The sequence below is a fragment of the Bombus vancouverensis genome, chromosome 10 (genome assembly GCF_051014615.1).
Source record: "Bombus vancouverensis nearcticus chromosome 10, iyBomVanc1_principal, whole genome shotgun sequence".
Classification (NCBI taxonomy): domain Eukaryota; kingdom Metazoa; phylum Arthropoda; class Insecta; order Hymenoptera; family Apidae; genus Bombus; species Bombus vancouverensis.
The window spans coordinates 8,970,495-8,994,978 of NC_134920.1; the positions used below are offsets into that span (position 1 = coordinate 8,970,495).

The 24,484-nt window shown below is 36.4% G+C and overlaps 3 protein-coding genes across 16 annotated transcripts in view; 2 read left to right on the top strand and 1 right to left on the bottom strand.

The window, feature by feature from the left end:
- ACC (acetyl-CoA carboxylase) overlaps positions 1-21,271 on the bottom strand; it is a 28,333-nt gene extending 7,062 nt beyond the window's left edge. The window contains exons 1-9 of one of the 10 annotated variants that reach the window (XM_033334783.2): positions 21,043-21,179; positions 16,289-16,434; positions 14,848-15,054; positions 12,339-12,579; positions 2,879-3,002; positions 1,432-1,762; positions 863-1,160; positions 511-724; positions 49-382 (exon numbers count right to left, since the gene is read on the bottom strand). In XM_033334783.2, coding sequence (XP_033190674.1) covers positions 49-382; positions 511-724; positions 863-1,160; positions 1,432-1,762; positions 2,879-3,002; positions 12,339-12,579; positions 14,848-15,054; positions 16,289-16,319 — 1,780 coding nt within the window. In that variant the 5' untranslated portion in view covers positions 16,320-16,434; positions 21,043-21,179. Of the gene's footprint in view, positions 1-48; positions 383-510; positions 725-862; positions 1,161-1,431; positions 1,763-2,878; positions 3,003-6,004; positions 7,013-12,338; positions 12,580-14,847; positions 15,055-16,288; positions 16,905-21,042 lie in introns of those variants that run through there. The other 9 variants (XM_033334784.2, XM_033334781.2, XM_033334785.2 and 6 more) reach the window with 9 other exon arrangements.
- Positions 17,027-24,484, top strand: part of CdGAPr (GTPase-activating protein CdGAPr) — a 43,670-nt gene continuing 36,212 nt past the window's right edge. For 3 of the 5 annotated variants that reach the window (XM_033334478.2, XM_033334483.2, XM_033334484.2), the window contains exon 1: positions 22,902-23,314. The gene's annotated coding sequence lies outside the window, so the exon portion shown is untranslated. Of the gene's footprint in view, positions 17,953-22,901; positions 23,315-24,019; positions 24,115-24,484 lie in introns of those variants that run through there. The other 2 variants (XM_076622200.1, XM_033334480.2) reach the window with 2 other exon arrangements.
- Positions 21,354-22,694, top strand: LOC117157088 (uncharacterized). The gene is made up of 3 exons (XM_033334800.2): positions 21,354-21,508; positions 21,721-22,086; positions 22,214-22,694. Exons 1-3 carry the CDS (start codon positions 21,458-21,460, stop codon positions 22,562-22,564), a joined length of 768 nt encoding a protein of 255 aa, XP_033190691.2. The 5' UTR covers positions 21,354-21,457; the 3' UTR covers positions 22,565-22,694.

A 24,484-nucleotide genomic window follows, 5' to 3' on the forward strand; every position in this document is an offset into this window, starting at 1 on the left:
GATCAAGCGCGATCAAATGTAATTTCTTTTATGAAATATAATTTATACCTTCATCAGGATTTTCACTAGTAATTCTCGCAGCTATCACGTGACCCCATGGTTGGGGTTTGTGTCTCGGTTGATCGAAGTCAATGACACTATCTCCCCATGGACTTTCACCATAAAGAAGACGAATATCTTTAATATGATGTAATGGTAGCCCCATAGCAATTTGAAGTTGTGCCGCGGGCAAATTAACATCGGATACCATTTCAGTACACGGATGTTCCACTTGAAGACGTGGATTCAATTCCAAAAAGTAATATCGTCCAGAAGTGTCGTACAGGTATTCGACAGTACCTGCGCTGACATATCCAACCATTTTGGCCAATCTTACAGCAGCCTGTTACAATAAACAATAATGTAAAAAGTACTGTACGGGATGAACACAAATTTTCACAATAATGTCCGTTAATTAATTTATGGTAAAAAATTAAATATTTTTGATTCGCGAATAGGATCGATAATTACTTTTTCCATCTCTTCAAAGACTTCGGGTTTAGCAACCACAGCAGGCGCTTCTTCAATAATCTTTTGATGTCTCCTCTGAATAGAACAGTCACGACCAAATAACGATATCGCATTTCCATAATTGTCAGCTAATAATTGAACCTCTAAATGGCGAGCACATTTTGCCAATTTCATAATGAATATCGGAGATCCGGGTATTTCAGTTTGTACCTGCCTAAGAAAATCGTTAAGCATTCTTAATATAAAGCCTCCAACATCTTGTTACATAAATATTCTTTACGTAACGTCTGCAATTTATGTAACGAACCATGTAAAAAATCTTTTAAATTAATTTGACAAATTTCCTTCTTACCTAAACAATGTGGGCAATTCTTCAGCGTTCTCCACCTTTCTGATACCTTTTCCACCACCTCCCTCGCTAGCTTTCACCATTATAGGAAAGCCTATTTTGTTAGCTGCTGCCAAGCATTCTTCTACCGTCGAAACGCATCCTTTCTTGAAAAGTTCCGAAGATATTTTTATCTTTTTTCCACTGTACTGTGCCTTTAGTTCCGAACCTGACCAAGGAAGTGTCGGTACATCTGCAGTTTGCGCTACTATACTTGACGCGATTTTATCTCCAAGGGCCCACATTGCTCTCTCGGATGGCCCTGAAAGATAATTACTATTCATTCATTTATTCTTTCAATTCGTAATTTCTTGATTTTTCGAATCGCATCTCTTCAAAACCTGCTAGGAAGAATATTTCCTCGAATACCCTACTGTGCATAAGTATCTGCATATATTCAAATTATTACGGCTATACTACAATACTTTGATAGTCGTCGTACTTATGCATGGTAGTGTAAGATTACAGAATTTACTTCACAATTTACAGAATAATCTTCAGCTATCTCTTCATTGTCATCCAAAGGATCTTACCAATGAAACACATGTTATTTTTGTGCAGTAATTCTGGCAATTTTGGATTTTCAGAGGCATGACCCCAACCAGCCCATACAGCCTGGACCTGAGTGCGTACAGCGATGTCTACGATCAGCTCGACGTTCGCGTAATTGTTGTTGTTGGTCCCACCTGGCACGGGTACGTACTGATCAGCCATTTTGATATATTCCGCGTTCGCTTTTAGATCCTCCGGAGTGACCATCACGACGAAACGTACGGCGCGTTCGTTCTTGAACATTTCGTACGACCATCGTCGGATCGAACGCATACATTTTACAGCCGCTATTCCGTTGTTGGCGATTAGGACCTGCGATTTGAAAAATTTGATCACTCTATCGATCGTTAACCGTGAAGCGTCATTTAAGCGATGACTAAATATTGACGATAAAATGTTATTGAAGGACTAGTGTGTCATTGGTAACGGCACTTGCAATCTGAGATACACAAATACGTTTAGAAAACAAAAATACATTGGAGTCCAAGGCGAAACTGAGAAACAAAGGAAAATCTATTTAAATCTTAAAACAAATTTACAATCGAGACAAAACTAATTCGTCGGTTCGGTATCGAGCAATAATTATATGGCGAAAGATTGTTAACGCTAGAACTGTAAAACAACCAAATTTTTTATAATACTTTATCTTCTTCTCTTTTTATGTATAACGTAATTATAGTCGATAGTCTGATGTTCTTATTAGAAGTTCTTATATAAGATAGTTGTTATTAGAAGATAAATCGTTGAAGTTATAATTACGCTGTTCAAAATCGGGGAGATGTCATTTGCATAAAATTTAGATCCGAATTAAGACGAATATGACTAACAATTAATAAAGAAAGATATTCCAAGTTAAAGTTGTCACGGTACTACCTTGTTTCGTTCGCGGAAGGAACAATGTGCGTTTCACATTGCTATTACAGTGGAGTATCGCGGAACAGGTATATCTAGCAACCTATGATTCAAGATCATTCAAGGTCGCTCGAGGTCAACTACGAAGGTCGTTTGGCCATTGTTGCGAAACTGTACGGCGAGTGCCTTGAGAAATACTGAAGCGGAACGCGACATATCTACGCGTTGAACGACCTCCTTCTGCAATTGCTTCTTTATACTCGACTGCTTTAAGTATCGATTTTATTAAAAAGTTACGTCTCTTAGTTATAGATTACTATCCTGTGCGCGAATATTTTCTACACATTAAATCATCTCCTGCTCTATTCGACTCGTTCCTTCTATCCGAAGATGTCGAATATCTTCTCCGTTAAAAAGAAATTACATCTTCCGACAATAAGATCCAATAATAATTCAAATTGTTACAATGTTAAAAATTGCACAAATTTCTGCAAGATTCACACGCTAAAAAATCGACCGTTGTAGTAGAGATACGTAGTGAAGAATATACGGTGCTCGTCGAGAAAACAACGTTACCTTGTTGATAACTTTGGTACCGCCGAAACGATGAACAAACTCCTCGGGTGTGGCAATAGTGAAGTCCTTTTCCTGTAACCGGCTCTGCGTCTGAATCATCACCGTGCCCTGCGACATGCTGGGCCTACAAAATCAAACGGAGCGCGCATTAATTTTCACTAAACAGGCGTTGGCTTCGTTTCATCGCTTCGATCCTCATCTCGAGAAACTCGAAGAATCTGTACCAACTGTTTTAAAATTTGCACGCAGACTAGGGTAGCGTGTGATCGTTCTGGGTACAAAAAGCACGGAACGACGAACGTAAAGAATCGTCAGCCAAATTCATTTGCAGGCCGAATAGGCTGAGATGAAAATGAATTATTATTATCGCTAGATTTTACCCATCGTTGTCAGCCATTATGTTTTAAGAAAAAAAAAGAAAAAGATAAGGGATAAGATACATCCTCGTTGGAGAAAAATGATCTTCTTTTGTTTGATAGGAATTCTATTATATTCAAAATGTGTACTATATCGAGAAAGAAATTATAGGAACGAAGGGGAGAAAGCGTTAGTGGATGGAAAATCTGGGTGAAAATGATGAAAGTAAACGATAAAAAAGATTTTCACGAGTAAAGAGGGAACTTTTCGTCCGGTACATATTCTGCAATAAACGTCGATCGAACGTTGCGAAGAAAATAACGAGAAACGAAGGAAAGAAAGTGTGACCGGATGAAAAATTGGTTTTAGGTTTTTCCCTTGGTATTTCAAGGTGATTTTTATCATCCATTAGCGGGGAACACGCGAATGACAGCGGAGAAAGTATACGAACCGTTAATTTAAGCGGCTCACGCAATGCCATTCCTACAAGTCTGTAACGCTTTCTGAACCTCCTATGTATCTCGGCTGGATGTACAAAATTGTTTTTATTCATACGACGTGCATTCCTTTTCTTCCTTTGACAAAAAACCAGATTTCAAGAGTAAACGCAGATTCGCGCGATTCTTTTCCAATCCATATCCCACGATAATCGCTATATTTAACATCTACGCGATACAACGTCTATTAATATCACTATAGAACTGCCAAAACCCAGTCGAAACGACTGGTATCAGATTTTTGCTTTTCTTTTGGCAATTATTAATATAGTTTATTCTTATCGAGGTGGAAACATATTTGTATAATTTATGTATACAGTCAGTGAGAAATGTATTCGTACGGTATTTAACTTTAACAAAATTACTCGTACCAATTATAGAACAACGTTTGGTAATAGAATTTTAGCAAATAAAAAATATGCACATATTCTTGCTACTCTGTAGAATAATAATGCTGGTGGAAAAAAGATAGAATATGTATGTCCTTTGTGCAAAATATTAATATTTAAAAAACGACAAAAATACACGCATAATAAGTAGTCGTACTGTTACAGTTTAATGGCAGAAATTAGCAAAGGCTTATCCAATATCTAGGAGAGGAAATTACCAAGTTTGATTATTTTCATACTTAATAGGCTTTCGATTCTATTATAAGGTATTTGATTATATTGTATAAATATATTTATATAAACTAACGAGAACTCTATTCGAAATATTTTTCCATTCTTCTGAAAGAGTCCTCTGTAAATCATTCCTCGATGAAGCCTGGTCACTTCATATTTTTCCTTTCAGGTGGTCTCGTATATTGTCGATAATGTTTATACATAAGCACTGTCCAGGTATTTTTAAACGTCTCCAAATATTATGAAAGATTCACGCTCGCGTATTAGTAGCATTACGCTTTCGATCGCTATCTCGCATCAGCATGAAATTGTCTGTCAAACCCATTTACGTATTTACGTCTTAACCAATGCTAAATACCTATTAATATTTTCACAAACAGGAATAGCTATCACGTTCTTTTTTTGAATGAAAATTATTCTGCAAACTTGTAAGATTTATTCGTTGAAATTTTATCGATAAACGGATGTTCTACGATATTTCTATGAATTACTGTACGAATATTTTCTATACCGACCGAATAGCTGGTATCTCTTTTATTTAAACAGAAACTTAATGATACATATTTACACAGATACTCCGTTTATTTTCATATATTCGTATTGCTTCGAGCTATCGAATATTCTAATAATACGCAAATATGTACAAGATAATATATTATTCAATGACACGTTCTTCAAATTTCTTTCCTACCAGCGTATCGTCTGAAAACACTTCTAAATATACCTGTACTTCCCTTGTCATTCTCTTTCTTGTTTTACTAACGTATCGAACGTCTAGTCAGCGGAACAACAACTCGCAACGATCGTTTGTTCAAACAAGGACCGCTTTTTACGAAGGTCAACGGGCCAAGTCCACGAATTTACAACAAAACAATGCTGCATCGATCTTTTCGCTATCTTATGTCCGGGACTATGTTTCAATGATCTAAATCGGCTGATGAAACCTGAATTCGAAGATGAGAAATATCAGAATGTCAGTGAAAATTAAACCAAGGTTGCCGACATTCGAAATGAATGCGAACGTGTATATAGCGTGCGTGCGTGAACGAAGAGAAAATTAGTTCACCAAACGACGTGTTTCGCGATGATTCGTGTCTCTTCATTCAAATTGAAAAAAAATATATGTTTCAAACGTTTTACCCGTTAATTGTTTTCTTCTCCCCTTTAACCGTCTGTCTCATCGTTACGTCGATTTTCGTTCGTTTCGAATCTTTTAATGGGCAAACCAATTTCTTGATCGATTTAACGCTCGATCGGTATCGTTGACCAAGGACGATTGAAAAAGGTTCGAATTAAATTATTGAACTTTAAGGTCTACTTCTTCTATATTTCCATTCTATGTTTTCCTTCGTCTTCTATATTTCGGTGCAACGAGAACATTGAAAATGACATTTGTCAGACGTGAGACATCAATGACGCTTATCAAAGTAACATACTGAATAACTAAATAACTAAAATTAAGCTAAAGTAGAACAAAGTTGAAATTGAAATAGGCAATTAGATAAGAAATCTGAATAATCCAATGATATTAGCGAAGAGATTGATTATCTTTTGGATTAAAAGAGCCAAGTGGAAAGTCGTACTATATCGAGGGTTTAGTTGAATTAACCGTTATAATTCGATGATGTTAAGACAACAAAGTGCATTACGTTAATCCGGCGGTGGCTGATTGTTGGTCGTTGGTGAATGGTTGCGACGTAGAGGCCGATTCTTCGATCGACGTTTCTTCGTTCATTCTCGGTATTCCAGGCATCAGGTTGTCGCAGCTCTTCCAAATCGGATCCTTCTCTGTACTTTGAGCTAAGACGAATCTTTTTATGCGTCTCATTTCGAACCCCCCTACTATTCAATCTTCTCCATGACAGAAACTTCAGAATCTTACAACATTTTGTACGTTTCAGTACGTCAGACTCGCTTTGTTATCTTCCTTTCGATCAGAATTTTGTACTAACAAATATTTTGCAACTTCGGTTACGTAATTTTCATTTTATTTTCTCCGACCATTTTTCCTTTCTTTCTGATCAATTCTAATTTCCAATACTTAATCCAGCACGTATCACAGACAATTTTTTATTTTAATTCACAGGTTTCCTCTATGCTCGTTGTATCTTCAGTTATACGTAACATTACACGTAATCTTCCATTACAGGTAAAATCGGAACGAGTACACGTTATTTTTATTCCATTTTACCTATTTTTGACCAAACAAACATTTTTGTTTTCTAGAAACAAATAAAATAGTTGGTCGATATTCTTCTAACATTTTCCTGCATCACCATCTTCCAACCGGTCTGGTATTCTTCCTTTGCAAATATTATTTTACACTACGACTTAATTACTTTGCACAATACTTGACCTTCGCTTCGAAGAAGGCTACAGAAACCGCTTCCGGATGGAATACCGGTTCACGAGGCCGAAGTCGAATATTCTCGTTCTTTCAAACACGCCTCGATCTGCAGCGGTATTCATCGAATTTGGCCGCAGATTAACGCGTTTTGTCAACAACCGTAGACTTCCGTGTTCACCGGATCTCTTCGCCTGCAATTTGCGATCGCGTCCCATGCGCGATTTTTCAGCCACACAAGCTATTTTTTCGCATTCGTCCAGTCTACGCGACGCACGACTGAAATCTTCCGGAGTCTACGAAAAACGACGATTTCCGTGAATCATTAATTTTGCGTAGGTCGCGCCAAAGGTGAAAATAAGACGACGAAAACCTTTTTGCGTCTTTTCATCTCACTTCTTCTTCTCTCGAGAAGAAACTTCGAACTTGTTACCGATCGTCGAGCAAACATCGCGTGTCATAGTTCCATCTTTCGATTATTTCTTCGTGGAAACTGCACGATCGTTCATCTGGTAAATTATCAATCGATACTTGATTCGTGTTATCGATTGATTATTCATAAGGCCTTCTAGATGCAAGTCTGTGTTTTAGTACGCTATAGTAAACGCCAAGTTTCATATAGACCACGTTCGTAATGGGAATTAAATGATCGTCAGTTTGGAGAACCATCAGCTGATGGTTGTATCGATACTTTTCGTTTGATCTTTCCACCGATGCTTTCGATCGACCTTTTATGGAAATCGGATCTCGGACGCGGATCACGGTTTCAGCCGTGATTTAAGGAAAAACCATCGATTTGGATTCTCAACTGGTATTTGTGTTAATGCGTTTTAGTTGATCTTGCCCGGTGGGTCTTTCACCAAATTAATTAGATACGAATGTATCGTTTTGGGTACGGTGAAACTGACGTTTGACACAGATTTAACGAATCACAACGCCTGAATAGAGGACGCGCACACCTGGCTCGGAAGCGACTTAAATACCTGCCCAGCATTCTTAGAAGACTCGTGGGCCACTGACAGGTAGCAACGTGCACAGTATATACCTTTCATCCAATGTTCCCCTACCTTATAACACGTTGCTCAAGGAAGCAACGTGCTCCAAACTGACAACTCGCTGGCCGCTTGAACGTGTTTGCTCCCTTAAACCACCCTTCTCTTTCCATTTCGTTTTCGTTACTTTTCGTTATCTCACACGTATTGTGCACGCATTAAACTTTAACCGAGATGTCCAGTTTGAAAATCTGCCGATTAACACGCGTGACAGACGATAAACGCGTCGGTCTTCCCAGCGACATGCGTAGTTTTTCGACAAATCGAAATTTCGTTACGATAAACGTTTCGTTTCTTGCGGGCGATACACTTTGGAAAAGTTTCCCCGCCGCGTCTTTAGGTAAACATTTTTTTCTTTTTTTTTTCTTTGTGCGGTTTTAACGCGTTACCGTATGCATAGAACTGTGGTGAATTACAGAGTTGTCGTTTCAAACTCCTTTGTTATTGAAGACAGTGTACACGTAGCTGAGATTAAGTTTCATTTTAATTCGAAACTTAGCACTTAGCACGACACGCGCAAAGACACGAGATTCGTAGATGAAGATATCGTTATGTCGAGAATACTGGCGATTCCAGGCAACAGATCAATTTGCGAAAAATATATTTCAACAAAAAAGATTACTTTACGGTTGTGACAGTTTCTTCTTTTTTTTTTTTTATAATCATATATGACTTTTTCGATATAAATAATGTTAGAAGAAGAGTCATAAAAATTATAGGGAGAGGATACTTAACGCGTATGTAGCAGAGATTGTAAAGCCAAGGAGTAGTCAAAATATGATATAAACAGCAGATGCATGTAAGTACTGTTACAGGTGTATAATATCATGTAATCGTAATTACAGCAACGTGCACAAGTGCAACGTAACTATATAAATCTGGTCATATTCTATAAATGTTATCGTATTTAGGATATGCTGTTTACTGGTAGAGATTGAGAGAAGAATAATGAAAGACTAACTAATTAAGGCCAAGTGACGATGGTGACGAAGTAATTGGAAAATTGCAGGTAGATAATCCATCAACCTTCATTAAAAGGAACGTAAGTACATTTTTCTTATTTTGAAATAGCGATGAATACAGCCTCCAAGAAATATTATACTTACTGAGGCGGTATACATAATAACCGACTCTAATGAAACTTAATTAGGTAGATCGTCGTTGTATTCTTCAATGCTACTGTTGAAATCACTTTCCATACATAATTTTGTTATCGTATTGCTTCACGTTGAACTTCGTAATAGCCGTGGAAAAATGTTACGTACGCAGTGGAGAATAAACAAACATGAAATTCATCGCGGTCGCTACGAAAACCGATTCTCCATAAGTTTGTGAAAAGCTGGAAAAAATTCTTTTTTTTCCACTTTTAATAAAAAAGAATATTTACATTAACATTAAACTTACATTTACATTAAACATTAGGTCGAACATCGGTTAATTAGACAAACATTTATTGCTTCTTGTACTGATAGTTAATGTAACAAAAAGAAAAAGAGAGAAGGAAGCCTAATCCTCGTCAGAATTTTACAATTTTTTACGGTATTAATTTTAACGTAAACGGCGTGAAAAAAGCGAACGTCTTTCGTGAATCGCAAAATAGTTGTCGTCTTACTGGGCACAGTTCAGTTTAAATAAACGTTTCATGAGGAACGGAGATTTCATTTAAATAAAGAAAATATCACGCGAACCGATAGAACTGCAAGGTGTTCTACTTTTTCTTTAAAATACTGTCACGATTACATAATCGTGCAATATTACGAAGTGCAAAATTATTAGCGTTCGTCGACGAACGGTCGTTGTTAGCGTTACAATTTTCATTCGTAACGAAGTCGCTTAGCATTGACAATCGACGTTTCATGAACATCGTCTTTTATTTGAAATTTAAAGCAGCTGAATAATAGTTGTAAGTATCGTGGAGTTCAAAGCTTTCACGTTCGCGATTGTCTTTCGTTTCGTTCCATCTAATTCAAAGACATACTTCGTATTGGGAAACAGTAATTCTCTTTCATAGCATTTTCAAGACATTTTAGACGATATATTTGTAAACTTCAAAAATTACACTGGATCTTATAAACTTGGCCTCTGTAAACTGTAAAATCTGGTTAACAATATTTTTTCAATATAAAAATAAGTTAATATTTTATACACTACTTTCTCGATTATTATTTTTATATCATTAATTGCGATATACGAAATACAAATAAATTACATGCTTTTTTATTTCGTCTTCTTATTGATTAGTCTATGATGTAATATATTTTTACGTAATACACATTACAGACGTTAAACATATATCGCAATGTAATCTAACGTAATGGACATATTACCTTTAAATTTATCGTCCGAAATACACGTTCGGAACAACAAATGATAATAATAATAACGTTAAAGCATTCACTGTTTTGCAACAATATGCAATTTATAGTTTACTCGCCATCGAAATGTGCATCGCTACGAATACGCGTAACATTAAGAAGATAAATGTCGGAAATAAATGATTATGATGTCCTATATTTTGTTCGTGAATTACGAAAAATTTGTAAGTAAAATTCATTTATATTTTCGAATGTTACCCTTTCTTTATCTTGTAAATGTCATATACAATTATGAATAATTTATACGATTATTACGTAATGATCGATGTTTGCGGCTTGCTGAGAAAACGATTAGTCCGTTTTATCATATACAGAAGTAATTGTTCAAGGTCCGTTCCAAATTTTACGAAATCCTAGCTAAATACGCATTGAAACGATGGTAGGAGAGAAATCCGCATGATATAACGTGACCTGACTTTAAAGATCATGAAATAAGAAGGTTCGTTTGTGAAATGTAGTTGACGAAAACGACAGAATAATTAGTTTTAATTTTAAGCATAGAATTAAGAATATTTAATAAAGCAGCATCCAAAAACTATATGTTATATATATTTTAATGAATATGATTAAAGCAAATTAATTGATTTGTACAGTAGATAAAACCATACTGTACCATACTTCGATTATTTTGTAAGTTTTTATACATATATTATGTACGGTCGATGTATTTTTCCATTTGTATATTTTCCATAAATACACACACAGGTACAGTTTTTATAATATTTTATGACATAAACGTATAAATTTTTCATTTAGTAAAATTTGAAAATTTTAATGAAATATAAATAATTTATAAAGAGAATATTTATTTATTCATAATATATATGGTAATTAAGCTTACGTAATTATATAAATGTGTTGCAATTTAATTATCGGATATCAATCAGTATTTCTTAGAACAGTTAAATTGCTGTTTAATTATTTTATTTTTATATCTGAAACTAGTAATTATTAACTAAATTTCATAAACAATTTTTTTTTGGGGGTCTTGCGATCTTCTGATAAATCTAAGAATGACGTTATACGATGAAATACGGCAAATAGAAAAAAATAACGAATTTCATGCATAAAGACAGTTCTATGTGTTATGAAATCCTTGTAAATATTCAATACCGTTCGAGTCGATAATATGACTACATTTTGTTGCTCTCGTAAATGAAAAGTGCTCACAATTATACGTAAATAGCGACAGAGTTCTACTAGAAAAGAGAAAAAAAAAATAAAGAACAAGTTTCAAATTTGCCTATAGCGTATTCATGGAATGCAGATCGATATCATAAAAAGATCACGTAAATCATACTACTATGCTACTTGAAACATTCCGCTAGCCTAACGAACACGTCTCGTTTGTATCTCTCCTAGCAGTACAAGAAGATGAATCAATCCTAATCGTCCACGATCTTAATAACTTCTCATTCATCCTTATGGAACGTTTAAAGATCATTGTCATGGTGAAGGGTAATTGTCTTTTAAGAATAGACACCGTTCACAGGGCAACTGTGCCCAACAAACAATCGTATACCACTTCCCATGGTTCAACACGTGGTAGAAACTCCTGATGTCTCCATTTAAAACGGAAGAACTTCTTAAGGAAGAATTCTCCTTTTAAAGAAGGTACCCATTATCGTAGAATAGCCCTTGCCTTTTAATAATAATTTCCAAAGTCATTAACGGTTATTCGAAAAGATCTGATCTTCGAATAAATCTCGTAAGAATTGATCTGTCGAAGATCGATCAGGATCAATCAATAATAGTTATCACCATATATATATATATACACATAGTATTTTCCTCGTTGGAAAAGATTTCCCATGTCGATAACATCTTCTTTGTTTTGACTTTTATTTACTACTAGTTACTTTATCTTATCATTTGTTATCGTATGTCCCTTTTCAATATCTAAATCATATAAATCTATAACGTTTCCTTTCCATTAATCTCTTCGCCACTTGAGGTAAAAAAATATAATTCTTCGGCTAAAAATAATCTAACCGCGATCGCTTATCCATCGAACATCAATAGGATCCATGTGGATCCGTGGCGAGTCCTTAAATCGAATACAAAAGGGTCGCGTCAACGAGAGTGACCGTTCTCGGCTACCGTGTTTCGTATTTTCAATTATGTCGTTTACCTGTTCGCTTTTATCTGATCGTTTAAATAGAAATACAAGATCTAGAGAAGAAAAAAAAAAAGGGTAGGAAAAAAAGATCACCTGAGGCGCTTGCGGCGCTCGATCAAACCAGCCATGGCATTCTGCTGCACCTGCGTTGTGGTAATATCGTATGATTCGGATGGGAAGCTATCCTCGATCTCCAATTCCTCGCTGCGATCATTGTCGGGCTCCCCGACGACGAAGCTCACTGGATTTTCCGACATGGTGCTGCTCGAATCGTTGGACCTGTTCACGTCCTGTTCCGAATTCTCCTTGTCGTCTGCCTCTCTGTCAATGTTACCTTCAAAATGTGTTTCGTTTCATTCAAGATCGGCCATATTTTAAAGAGAATTCAACATCCTTTGCAAGTAAATCTCGTGGCCAGCGAGTTATAGAAATTCGCTATCGCGTTCTCCCCATAGCGGCTCGCGAATCTCTTTTCCGCTTTGCCGTTTGAACACCAAGGGCCACTCTTTAAACATTCAACAGCTCTTATATCGTTCATTTTTCACGTCGTTACCGTGTTATTAATTCGTACGCATCGATCGTAAAACTTATCAATTTCGTTCGCATTTATCGCAAGCTTCGATCTTAAATTTTATCAATACCATCTATACGCAATGCAAGTTTCTCGACTTGTTTACATCTATCTGTAATCTTTGACGTTAACGCTGATCAGTTTTTCTTTTTCTTTTTTTTTTTTTTTTTTTTTTTGTTAATTTATCTATCGAAGCATTTCACGCGGTATTTCTTTCTTCGTGGAAATATAACGTCCTCGATAAGCTTCCGTGCAAATCTTTGGAGCTTTTTGCGACAGATTGTGTTGCGAGTGGCCCTCAATTGAATCGCGTCGAGTATATCCCGTAGCTCGTAGGCAAAAGATCCAAGTGACGTGGCCAAGAGAAGATGTGGTCATGCCAAATAAGCCGCATGCATTTCCCAAACAATAATAACGAAAAATACGAGAGAAGCATTTCTTCATCAAGCAACCGTTGTATTTCGGGTGATCCGACCCAGCACGTGCTTGTTATTTGCATACGTAATAATTCGGAAATCCCAACCAGATGACCAACTTCGTCGAAAGCCAGATGAAATGGTAGACATGCAAACTGATAGTACGAAGGCGTGAATTTCGTGAGACGTTATGATTAATTTGAATATTATCGCAGTTATGATTAATTTTGTTATCACCGTGGTTATGATTAATTCTAATATTATACGATGTATACGGTAACTGGCGAAAGTATTCGAACACTCGAAACCTTTCACGAACACGTTAAGTCGTATTATACGAAACATTTTGAAATTTCAATCACGCTGTAATAAAACATAAATACCATCGTTGTACTATTATGTAATATGAAATAAATGTGAGAACGTACATGAAAGCTATAAAGTATTTAGTGTAAGTGCATGTGCCTCTAAGAAGACAAATTGTTCAGCGCCACTTCTGATCATTTTTTAATTTGCAATGGCGTAAGAACACGATCGACGCTAGATTTTCAAGAAACGAATGCTTCTTCCACGAGTTCGCTCGTCGCGAGGAAACCAAACTTAAGAAGAGCAGCGTTTGTAGCGTCGTCGCTTTTCTGTACTTTCCGATTTACGGATTCGATTAACGTGGCTTCTGAACGTGGTTCATATATTTCGCAGAGGTCACGAAGCTATTTAAACCATCAATTATCCATTGTGTGAATAAGCTTCGATACTCGGTGGATCGGTGAAGTTCCGCTACGAGATTCTCGTACAACCGAATACAATGTTGATAAGAACAATAACGCCAGTATCGTCAGGCAACGTAACCCGCGTTAAAGCTTTCAATCGAATCATTCTCGCTCATCGTACGTCACCACCGATACGACCTTTATAGTGTTTACGATACATTGACATCCTTTAAATTCATGAATAAACTTTCAAGAGGCACCTGAGTGTTCACGTAGATTAGCAACTTGTTAGTACTCGGTGCTTCGTCGATGATGATTAGTTACATTTGGTAAACCGTATTTTCCGTTATTTTCGAGATTCGAGCGAAAAATGGGAAAAAATACCACTGCAAAAGGAAATTGTTAATACCAAAACCACTAAAAACGATTAGTGAAAACCATCGGACAAAGTAGAAAGTGAGGATAGGACGCGCGAGAGCTTGGAATCTTGGAGCTCCTCAAATCTCGAGAAATTCCAGGTTCTCGAAGTTATCTTTGTAATTCGAAGTTCTTCAAGATCAGCTAAATAATAATTTGCACACGAAGATATCGTGACACCGCGAATGTACTTTTACTTGGCTCGCGATTGACCAACGAATTCGTGTTTATTCGACTTTGCTCGCTATCAATTCATCGGTATCGTTTATACGAAGAAAGCAGAAAAACAGGTTTCTCGCGAGCCAAAAATTCCATCTTTCTTTCAAATTTATCCGGGGGCGAACGATACAAGCATTTTGCGTCCTTACAAACACCCACCTCTAACGAAAACACCAACGAAGAGGAATCAGAAGCAGGGCAAAACCAAGAGAAAAATAAAAAGAAAAAAAGGAAGCCAACCCAAATTTCGAGGAAGCCTGATTACTCACCCTCGTTTCCTCTACCAAAGTTTAAGAAACGAATTGCTGGTATAATGTCAGCCCACCACCCTTGCTGAGCTCGATCCGTGAAAATAGGTCCAAAGTGAACGTATCGGCGTGCTATTACAGCGAACGTGAAGCCAACGAAAACGGGAGCAATGAGAAGAACTGCGGAGGGAACACTTCGGGAATCACTTTGTCGAGCTTGAATAAAACCTTGAAAGAATTTCCGAGGATCAAGTAAAGGACCCTTTATCCGAGAATTTGTCTTTGGGGCTCGCGTTCTTACTATGTTAAACGGAAAGTTCGTGCGTTTTCATCGAAGTCCGTAAGGGACTGCATTTTCTACTTCTTTTCATTTTTTGTATTTTTGTGTAAGAAAGCAGAACGGAAAATTCGATATCTTGTATCGATCCATCGCAAGATCGTCTTCTTTTTCTCTCTCGAAATTTGCTTTTGCAGCTAAACGCGTGTCTTTTTCGTCTAAAATTTTCAAAGTATCGTCGTAACGTTAACATGTTGTTTGTTTTAGGAATCGTGCAGAATATCCTTCGCGTAAGTTTAAAGGTCTTACGTCTCTAAACGTGACACGTTGTTTTCATTTTCAATTATGTCATGTTCAAATAATTCTTGTTGAATCGTGCAGCGATATTGAAGTTAGAAAATCAACGAGAATCTACGTGGTACGTTTTTCTCTACGCTTTGTTTCGTCCCTCTTATATTTATTATACCCTTTAATCGACGACACAATTTTCATTATTCTCTATTGCTTTCTTCCGACGTTACGTACGTTTTCCGATCTTTATTATTGCTACTATTATTGCGATTCAAAATTATATCATTCAGATTCCGAAGTTCGGTAAGTAGAAAAATGATACAGCGAATAAAGTTAAACGAAAACACACGCACTTTCCGTTTAATCAAATATCCGTTTCGAACGTTTCACCCTTTACCGATACATAGGACACGGATACGTTCGTGCGGTACTGTGCAGAAGCTATTCGTGGCGAACTGAGACCAGGAATGGAATATTGCACGAACCTTGAAGTTTACCGATGTAATCGTATAATATCTTTTTCGTATCAAAATCGTTCAAGATGAAAGTTAAGATCGAAGAACGGGAGAATTTCGAGGCGCAGCAAATTTCCAACTTTTTTAACTGATCTCAAATAAACCGCGCGATATTTTTAACATAACGATCTCTGCGCTTTAAAACCGGTACATATTTTTCTAATAATTCTACTCCACTTTCCAAAATCTATCACACCTTACGATATATATATATATATAAAGAGACAAATTTCGATAATTATACAGACCGAACACAGATACGAAGATCCGATTAATATTCCAAGCGAATCACGGTGAACCTCGCCGAAACGCTTCAGGGAGAACGCGTGTTCACCACGAGTTACTGTGTTCCAACGATTTTAAGAGATCATCAATGTACCGAAAAAAGTATCCAGAAGACCTCGAATCATACCAGGTGACAGTTTGATCTCTGGATATTTGCGTTCTTCGTGTCGACGAACTTTTCCCGCCAACTTTCCGCCGCTATCCTATTGCCTGAGTCCTCCTCTATGATCCCTTCTGGTGCTTGACGATTTTCCACGACAAGCAACAGACAAACCGACGAAATATTGAAAAAGAGAAAGTTAGAAATATCTGAAGTAACGATGTCAATACAACGAAATTGCAATTAATATTTCGCAAGGTGAAGATTTAATCTTTATATCTTTTCTATTTCTATGCTTTATATCAAAGAATTCCTTCTTTATGTTTATATCGTAGATAAATTTCGTTCGAAAGAAGATCACTCGCGATTTCGCCTGTTTCCGTAGATTCCTAGCAACGCGATCAGGCGATCGTACGACGTGCCCTCGTCATCGTCGCGCTTCTATTACTACTTCGTATTTCACGACGGCAAGCGCGAAAGGAGATACGACGACGCACTAGCGTGCACACGTTGTTCCTACCGACACCGCGCCCCTTCGTCAACGTAACGCGACTTACACGGAGAAGAGGAAATCGGTTGGCGTCGAAATACGAGTCGAACGGAGTACATAGATTGTCTCGTGCGTACGCGGAGTTGAAACGATACGAAGAAAAAGAAATAAGAAGGAAAAATAAGAGAGAGAGAGGGGGGGGAGGGTGGGAGGAAGGGAGGGAGGGAGGGGGGGAGAGAAAAAGAAGAAACCGGACGACAAGGTTCAGAGGTCGTCAGACATCGACGACACTGTGTTTGTTTCCACTGAACTTTTCGCGGCAACGCGTTTTCGATCCACGCCGATATCGCGTCCGATGGTCAGAATTTTTGTGCGGGTCAAAATGTGATTGACACGCGTGCTTAGTTTCTTTCCTCGCTTTTTCATCGTTTTCGTCGATATCTAATTTGTTTCGAATTAACCGGTTCCTTTTTTCAAGTACGCTCTCCTCACTTTCGAGCAAAGGAATTTGTTCCAGAAAGACCGATACGATCGTTCGTCGTTTGGTTTTCTTCGTCCGCTCGTAACGCTTCGATGGTCGATGATTCGTTCGACAGCGACTTTTATTCAGTATGTTTCAGTGCTTTGTGGTATTATCGATGAACAGACGGATAATATATTGGTGTGCTCGCTCCTTTCTGCTATTCTAGTCGACTTCACGATTAAGCTTTACAATTAAACGCTCTTATAGCTTCTGTCGTAGCCTCTACAGTCTATCCGCGGTTTTACCCAACGCTAACTTTGTTTGTTGTCTTGGAAGATCAGTGTTACGCATAAATTGTTCTACACACGTGTGGTTCCCGGTACTTTCGCTTCTTCGCATTCGTCCCTTCGTTTTCCTATTTTCGCGTCACTTACGGCGATTCTTTAATGAACTATATTTCGATTTGTTTGCCGATAATTGTTATTATCTTGTAAATATAAGTCATCGACGGTGTTATTCAGTCTTCTGAAACGAAAATGAACTTCCTTGTTTTCCCGGTGTTGTCTTTTTTTCTTTTTTTTTTTTTCTTTTGAACAGTGCTGTCAACATCTTAATGGATCCCGATCGTTAAAAACGTAATGATAGCTACGCATGTAATACGTAGTGGAGGGATACGATATGGACATTACCACGAGGAGGAAGGACGTGAGTGTTATTCACACGATCTGGTGACGTCCACGTGTATAAGTATAGTCAAACGTACGATGTAAATGCGTATATCCAGTCGTATTATGGATATGGTATTCTACATATAAGATTATGTAACTCGTGTCATGCGGTATATTTATCTGTATTATCCAATATATTATTTCACATTATTCTTTGTTACTATTCTCATATATTATTTGTTATTATTATTTTGCGTTGGAGAAAATATAAAAAAATCTCTTTGCGATTCCTTCGCAAGGTAACTATCGCGATAATCGATTTTCGTATTTGATATCGATCTAGGTAATAATTATTTCGAAAACGAAACTTCTGGTATCTTCGATTAATCGTGATAAATTTGCTGTGAAATTATTTCACAAACTTCCAACTTATTTACACTTTCCTCGTGTATTTGAAAAGGAAAATTCATTTCCATCGTTGCTCATTTTTACATTACTTCGCACCAGACAGTAATATCGTCAGTTTTTACTTAACCAAATGATGCACGAAGTTTTGCTTAGGAATTCTTTAATTCTATAATTTGCAAACCTATAACTTTGTGGCAAATTTCCATTTACGAATACGAGTACCATTCCTTCGTCTCTTGTCGTAAAATACGTAATTCATCTGTTGTATTACAGTATATTAATAATTTTACGTAATCAAATTGTACGGGAAGTCTGTTTGGAAATTTTTCAGACTTTAGAATAGACGTTCCGTTCGCAGAGTCAGAATCATCGCGCTTAGACATCAACAACATTTCGTACTTCACATTAAAATGAATGCTCAGCTTTGTCGACGATAAGTCTGTACGTGTTCGCTATTTCGATCGGAAAGAAGTTGTCCGTTTATCAGCCGAACGGGAGAAATGCTTTGATGATAGTTAATCGAGACGGAGAAGATTTTGACCGCGAGTGCCGCGTGCTCGATTCGTGACTTCTACGAAGAATCGTACGATGTTAAGTCACAAATCCGACAACTAACTGAGAACGTGCTTGCCTGATTGTGTATCAGTAATTTACAAATCGTCTATCTAACGAGGTCTATCGTGATAATACTCTCAACCTAAACGTAAACTTATTGTTACGTTCGCTAGCTCCTCAACAACGCTTCTTCTCTTTTCCTTCTTCTTTGTTTGTTTTGCCCTTTTTTTCTTTTTGTTTTGCCTAGGCGATATTAGAAATTCAATTAGAAATGAAATTTCTCACCGTAATCCGTAAGCTTTTAGATTTGGCAAGAGGGAAAAACATTTTCTAAATCCTATTTCATACTGTACAATCTTTTTACACGCGGTATAAAATGTTTTTACGCAAAAAAATTGATTAATAATTGACTAATAGCGCAAAAAATGAACAGTAAGTGCAAAAAACTACAGATTAAAATGCGATCGTCAAGTATGTATAACGTCAATAACTTTAATCATACGTACGAAGTTATAAGATTAAATTATATTTGACAAAAATCTCATAATAATGTTATATGTACAATACAAACAACTTGTTGCTGATAACATTAATAAGGGAACGCTTTTTATTAACATTATCAGTAGTTTCATGGTGTGGGAATGATAGAGAATGACGTGGAGGGGATGAGAACCTTTGACCGTTTCGAAATACACCTACAGTATATTCAATTGTCTTGTGAAATTTGTAATTTAGAGACAGTAGGAACAGTTTTATGATATCGATAAAATATATATCGCAGGTGCGAAAAGCTGATGGACAATAATTATTCTGAATGTAAGTAAGTTCTTGACATAATCTCAAGACAAGCTACAGCTCAAGCTCGAATAATCACGATCAAAATGCTAACGTATGTAATATACGGTAGCGCGAGATATTTTTATATTCAAATATCTTTGTATTTTCAAATCAATCTGTTTCCATAAAAATAGTTAAACATGTATCTTCTAAATATTTCTTGTAATTGTAGAAACTTATCCACCGTAATTAATGACAGTTGGATCGATCTTTTTCAAAATGATATATATATACATATATATAACTTAACCAACCGATCTATGAAAAATTAGAAATATAATTAGCACAATACTAGATATCATATTTAGTAATGCAACAAAAGATTGACTATCAAGGTCGCCGATCACGTGAATATAGGATTTTATAAAATCGCATGATATGTAAAATGTCGTTCATTGATAAGTGCAGTATCATTTATTGCATAATCGACAACGCGGGTATTACGATTGACAGCCTATAAAACATTTGTATACTAATATGCGAAACATTCTATCATTTTTTCCCACAATTTAACTTTTAATATCTTCGATTCGAATGTTTCCTTGTATTCTTGTTCTTCTTTTATTTATACAATTTTCCTGTTGACCAATGCACGATAGTATGTAATATTTGAACTGAATGAAAAGATACAAACCGAAAATGTCGACAGAGAAAGAAACGATCTTTAAAAAGCTATTACTTTATCGCAAAAATCGACGATCAATAGATATCGTATATTATCAATTATGAAATATAAATAAATTCAATGACGCTCGATAACACTAACAAACGTAATATCTACAAATAAAGGGTAAAATATAAATTGTCAAGCTGGAATGAAATAGTTATACGAAGATTAGTTTATAAATAAATTAACTTATCGTCTGTGAATTCGTATAAGCTATTAGTGTATTTTAATTTTACGAAGCACTACGTAGGCACACGGAAGTGTATGTTTTCTTATTTAATAAACGTATTACGATTCCTCAAAATTTTAATACAAGAATCCAATACTTTGCATAACAAACGGACGAAATTTTTATTCATATTGTATTGTACGACAGTTACGTATATTTAGCGGTAACAAACTCTATAGATTTTCACACAAGGTAATCAAAAAATTGACAGACCGTTCTGATTGGTTGATTGGCGAGTCAGGCGACGTATACTCTATTTTGATTGGTTGGTGGAAACCGTGTGGTGTATCCAAGTAACACGCGTCACCAACCGATGTATACGAATACAACTCTAAACGCTACTCGTATATGGAAATTTTTCATCTCATTTTTGGGTAATTTTCAATGAAAAACACCGAGACCCATATAAAAATGAAAATCTAGAAACTTACCGGTGACGAATCTTTCGCGGTGCAGTAGCACGCTCTTCATTGAGGTTAGGTTTGTCTGCCCCTCCGTGTTCTGTCATTCGATATGCTTCTATTCGTTATTCGTCACGAAAAAATGTTACACGGCACTGCCTTGGCCCAGTTATAGTTTCGTAACGACTGAACACAGTCGATCACAACATAGGAAATTATTGTCACCTTTTAAACATGGATTTTTTTACTTCCGCTAAGGCACGTACACTGTGGCACAACATAAAGAATTCATATACCGACACCACACCACCTTTAGGTCCCACTGTTGATTTCTACATAACGAAGGTTCCTTTATCGGTAGGGAAGAACCTTCCAGTGTTGTGTTTCGTACCTAGAGGTCAGGATCCCACAGTACCGGTAGTTTCAAATCAGTTTATCCGTGATTATGGATACCATTATGTGGGACACGAATTTAGTCGTAAATATCGTTAAAAAAGTACGCTTTGTTACGATAATCATACTAGGGTAACGATTTATAGAATTATCTGAAACAGTTATGATAATATTTGTTGGTTTGCTAACTAAATGTTTTAAATCGTGTCATTTGAAAGTAGCATAATTTTTATGTATTATATAACCTTGTTACGTTCTTTTTATTATTTTCGATTCGTAAACAATTTCTTAAGTTTTATGTTTTATGTAAAATAGATATTAAGATGTTTCGAAGAATGGAACACCAGGTCTTCATATGAGAAAGTGAAGTACAGTTATATAGATGTTACATTAGTGAAAAATGACACAATGTATTATACGATACAAATCACAAATTATGGGCAATCTATAAATGATGTTTTATCATTTTCACGTGAAATATTTTGGAACTTCATTACCACAAACACCGTTTTTAAAAATTCAGTAATTGCTACAGTATGTAGTCAGAACGAATATAGCGACTCTCAGGAAACACTAGATATATATTTCGTGTCTAATCGTTTATCATTGGTGCATAGTAAGAAAAACGTAAATCTTATCAATTTCCTCTATCAGAAAGCCTACTTATCTTTTGTAATTAAGGTATGCAATATTTTATAGATGATACCGATTTATTTTTTGATATTACTAGCTTACTGAAGTGTTTATATTGTATTGTGAAACCATACATGTATCTATTTTTATAAACTTTTATCTTTACACGTTACAGGATAAACTAATTTTTTCTGACAGAGAAAAATTCACGAATATTATATTGAACGAAATAATTTTATTACAGCAATTCAATTTCCATATAAAGTTTATGGTTCATATTAACCAAAACATGTTATACTGTAATCATATTACACTTGATAACCATTATAGATCATGTCATGTGCTTGCTATTGCTCTATCAAATGTAATTAAACATAGTTCAAGTATTGAGTTTAAGGAAAATTGTTTTTCTATGTTAAACGTGGAAAATTCACACGAGGTAGAAGCAGCACTTATGATTAAATTAATACCGTTAATTCATCAAAATTATAGTTTTTCTAGCATTAATCAATCAAAGGAAAAATAACAGTTACATTATCTATACCATATTATTTCTAAAATGTAATAACAATTATATATATGTAACTTATTATACAAAAATTAATCTTACTGTTTAATTTAATATTCTACTTTGTAGAAGTAATAAGAAAAATAAATTTTATTTTATCAGTTTATTATTTTATTATTTTATTCGAATTGAATTGTTCCCATATAAACTATATATCGCGCAACCGATAGACTCCTGTGAAAATTATATATAATATTAAATACATCTTACCGTTTAACGCAATGTTCTACTATACAAATTGCTGGAAAACCTAAATACTTTTTTACTGAAATTGAAATGTTCCCGCCATAGGTTAGCGCAGCCGATAGAATCCTGCGCAAGTGTAGTTGCGCATAACAAGCGTAGTATTCATTCTTCTGCCCAGTCAAGACGCGAGGATCAGGTTAGGCAGGTCGGATTGACAGGAAAGTAGTGGAAACAGTATTTTGTGGGGGTTCGTAAATGAAGGTTAATTTCGCGGACAACCCGGTGAAGTCTGTGGAGACGAACGAAGGCGATGCCACAGCAGAACTGTCAACAAGATATCCGTATTGGTTTACAAGTCTCGCGGTGAATTAGCCAGGGACAAACATGGCTCGCGTTCCGGCAGACGTGTGTTTTTCTTCGTGGTGAACCTAGAGTACCTTTTTCTCGCTTCTTCGTCGTGCTCTCTGTCTCTGTTTCGCTAGGCAGGGATCCTCAACCTCGGGAGTGGTGATATTCACGCAAGTACGTAACGCATATACACACCCATTGTAACGCGCGTATTCACGCGGCTTAATGTATATTAATATACACGCTAGGTAAGGGAAGAGGAGCTTCCCTCTTGTTAGTATGCAAGTGCCGTTTCGGTGCCCCTTACGTGGCCTTATTTGCACTCGCGTACGATCGGCGCGCGAAACCAATCAAAATGACCGTTCTCCTTTTCGCATGATTTTTTTCAACAGTGTATATTACGTCCAACCCGTGTAAGTACGCTTTGTATCCAACCAAGTCTTTAGTCTTGAATTCGTTCTGAATAAAATTGCAGTCGCGTACGATCGTGTACGACGTACGAAACAAGTCAAAATGACCGTTCTCTTTTTCATATCATTTTTTTCAGTAGTGTATCTTACGCCTAACCTATGTATGTAAGTGTGTTTCTTGTTAGTATCCGAGCAAGTTCTTGTTTTCTATTCATAATAAAATTACACTCGCGTACGATAGGCGCGCGAAACGAGTCAAAATGAATCTTTTAACATTATCTTTTTTAACAGTGTATAAGTAGTACGCTTACTAATGAAGACTTGCTGCAAGTAAATTCTCATTGTTGATTCGTTGTTAATAGAATAACGCGTGTTGCTCTTTCCTTGTGTGTTTCTATTACTCGTCGTCTGGTCGTGAACGTGCGTGTGCGTGTAACGGTGCAGTAAATGGCGGAGGATGTAAAAGGGCTTTCCTAGTCTCTACGATGTGCCAGCAGAGAATTATCGGTATTGTCGTTTCCCTGACATAACCGCCGTTACTTCCCCTTGCGCGAGTCGTTTCAGGTGAGAGTCGATATTCCAGCTGTTTCTCCGTTTCTCGTTTACTCCATACTCGATATTTATCGTGATATGCGAATCAACTATTCTACCATGTAAATACGTCCGTACAGGCTTATTTATGTGGCCCATTACTACGATGCAATTTCGTATGCAAAGTTCATTGCACTTAACCCTGTGTATTACGCGATACCGCATGGGATCTATTCTTTTTCTTCGAAAATCTTCACGAACCTTTCAACGCAATAGATAACCTCAAAATTTGCGTGGATACTACAGTTCGCTCTGAGTATTTTTGCTAAGAGAGAGAATAAATGATTTGTATTATAATGTGATAGAAGTTGTATTGAAATGAAAAGGGAGATTTATTCTTATA

What these genes read in the sequence shown, in the direction of transcription:
- LOC117157088 (XM_033334800.2), top strand. Translation starts at nt 21,458, where the DNA reads ATGGATACCATTATGTGGGACACGAATTTAGTCGTAAATATCGTTAAA. An exon ending in TCGTAAATATCGTTAAAAAA is followed by an intron (nt 21,509 to 21,720) that starts GTACGCTTTGTT and finishes TATGTAAAATAG; the next exon opens with ATATTAAGATGTTTCGAAGA. An exon ending in ACTTATCTTTTGTAATTAAG is followed by an intron (nt 22,087 to 22,213) that starts GTATGCAATATT and finishes TACACGTTACAG; the next exon opens with GATAAACTAATTTTTTCTGA.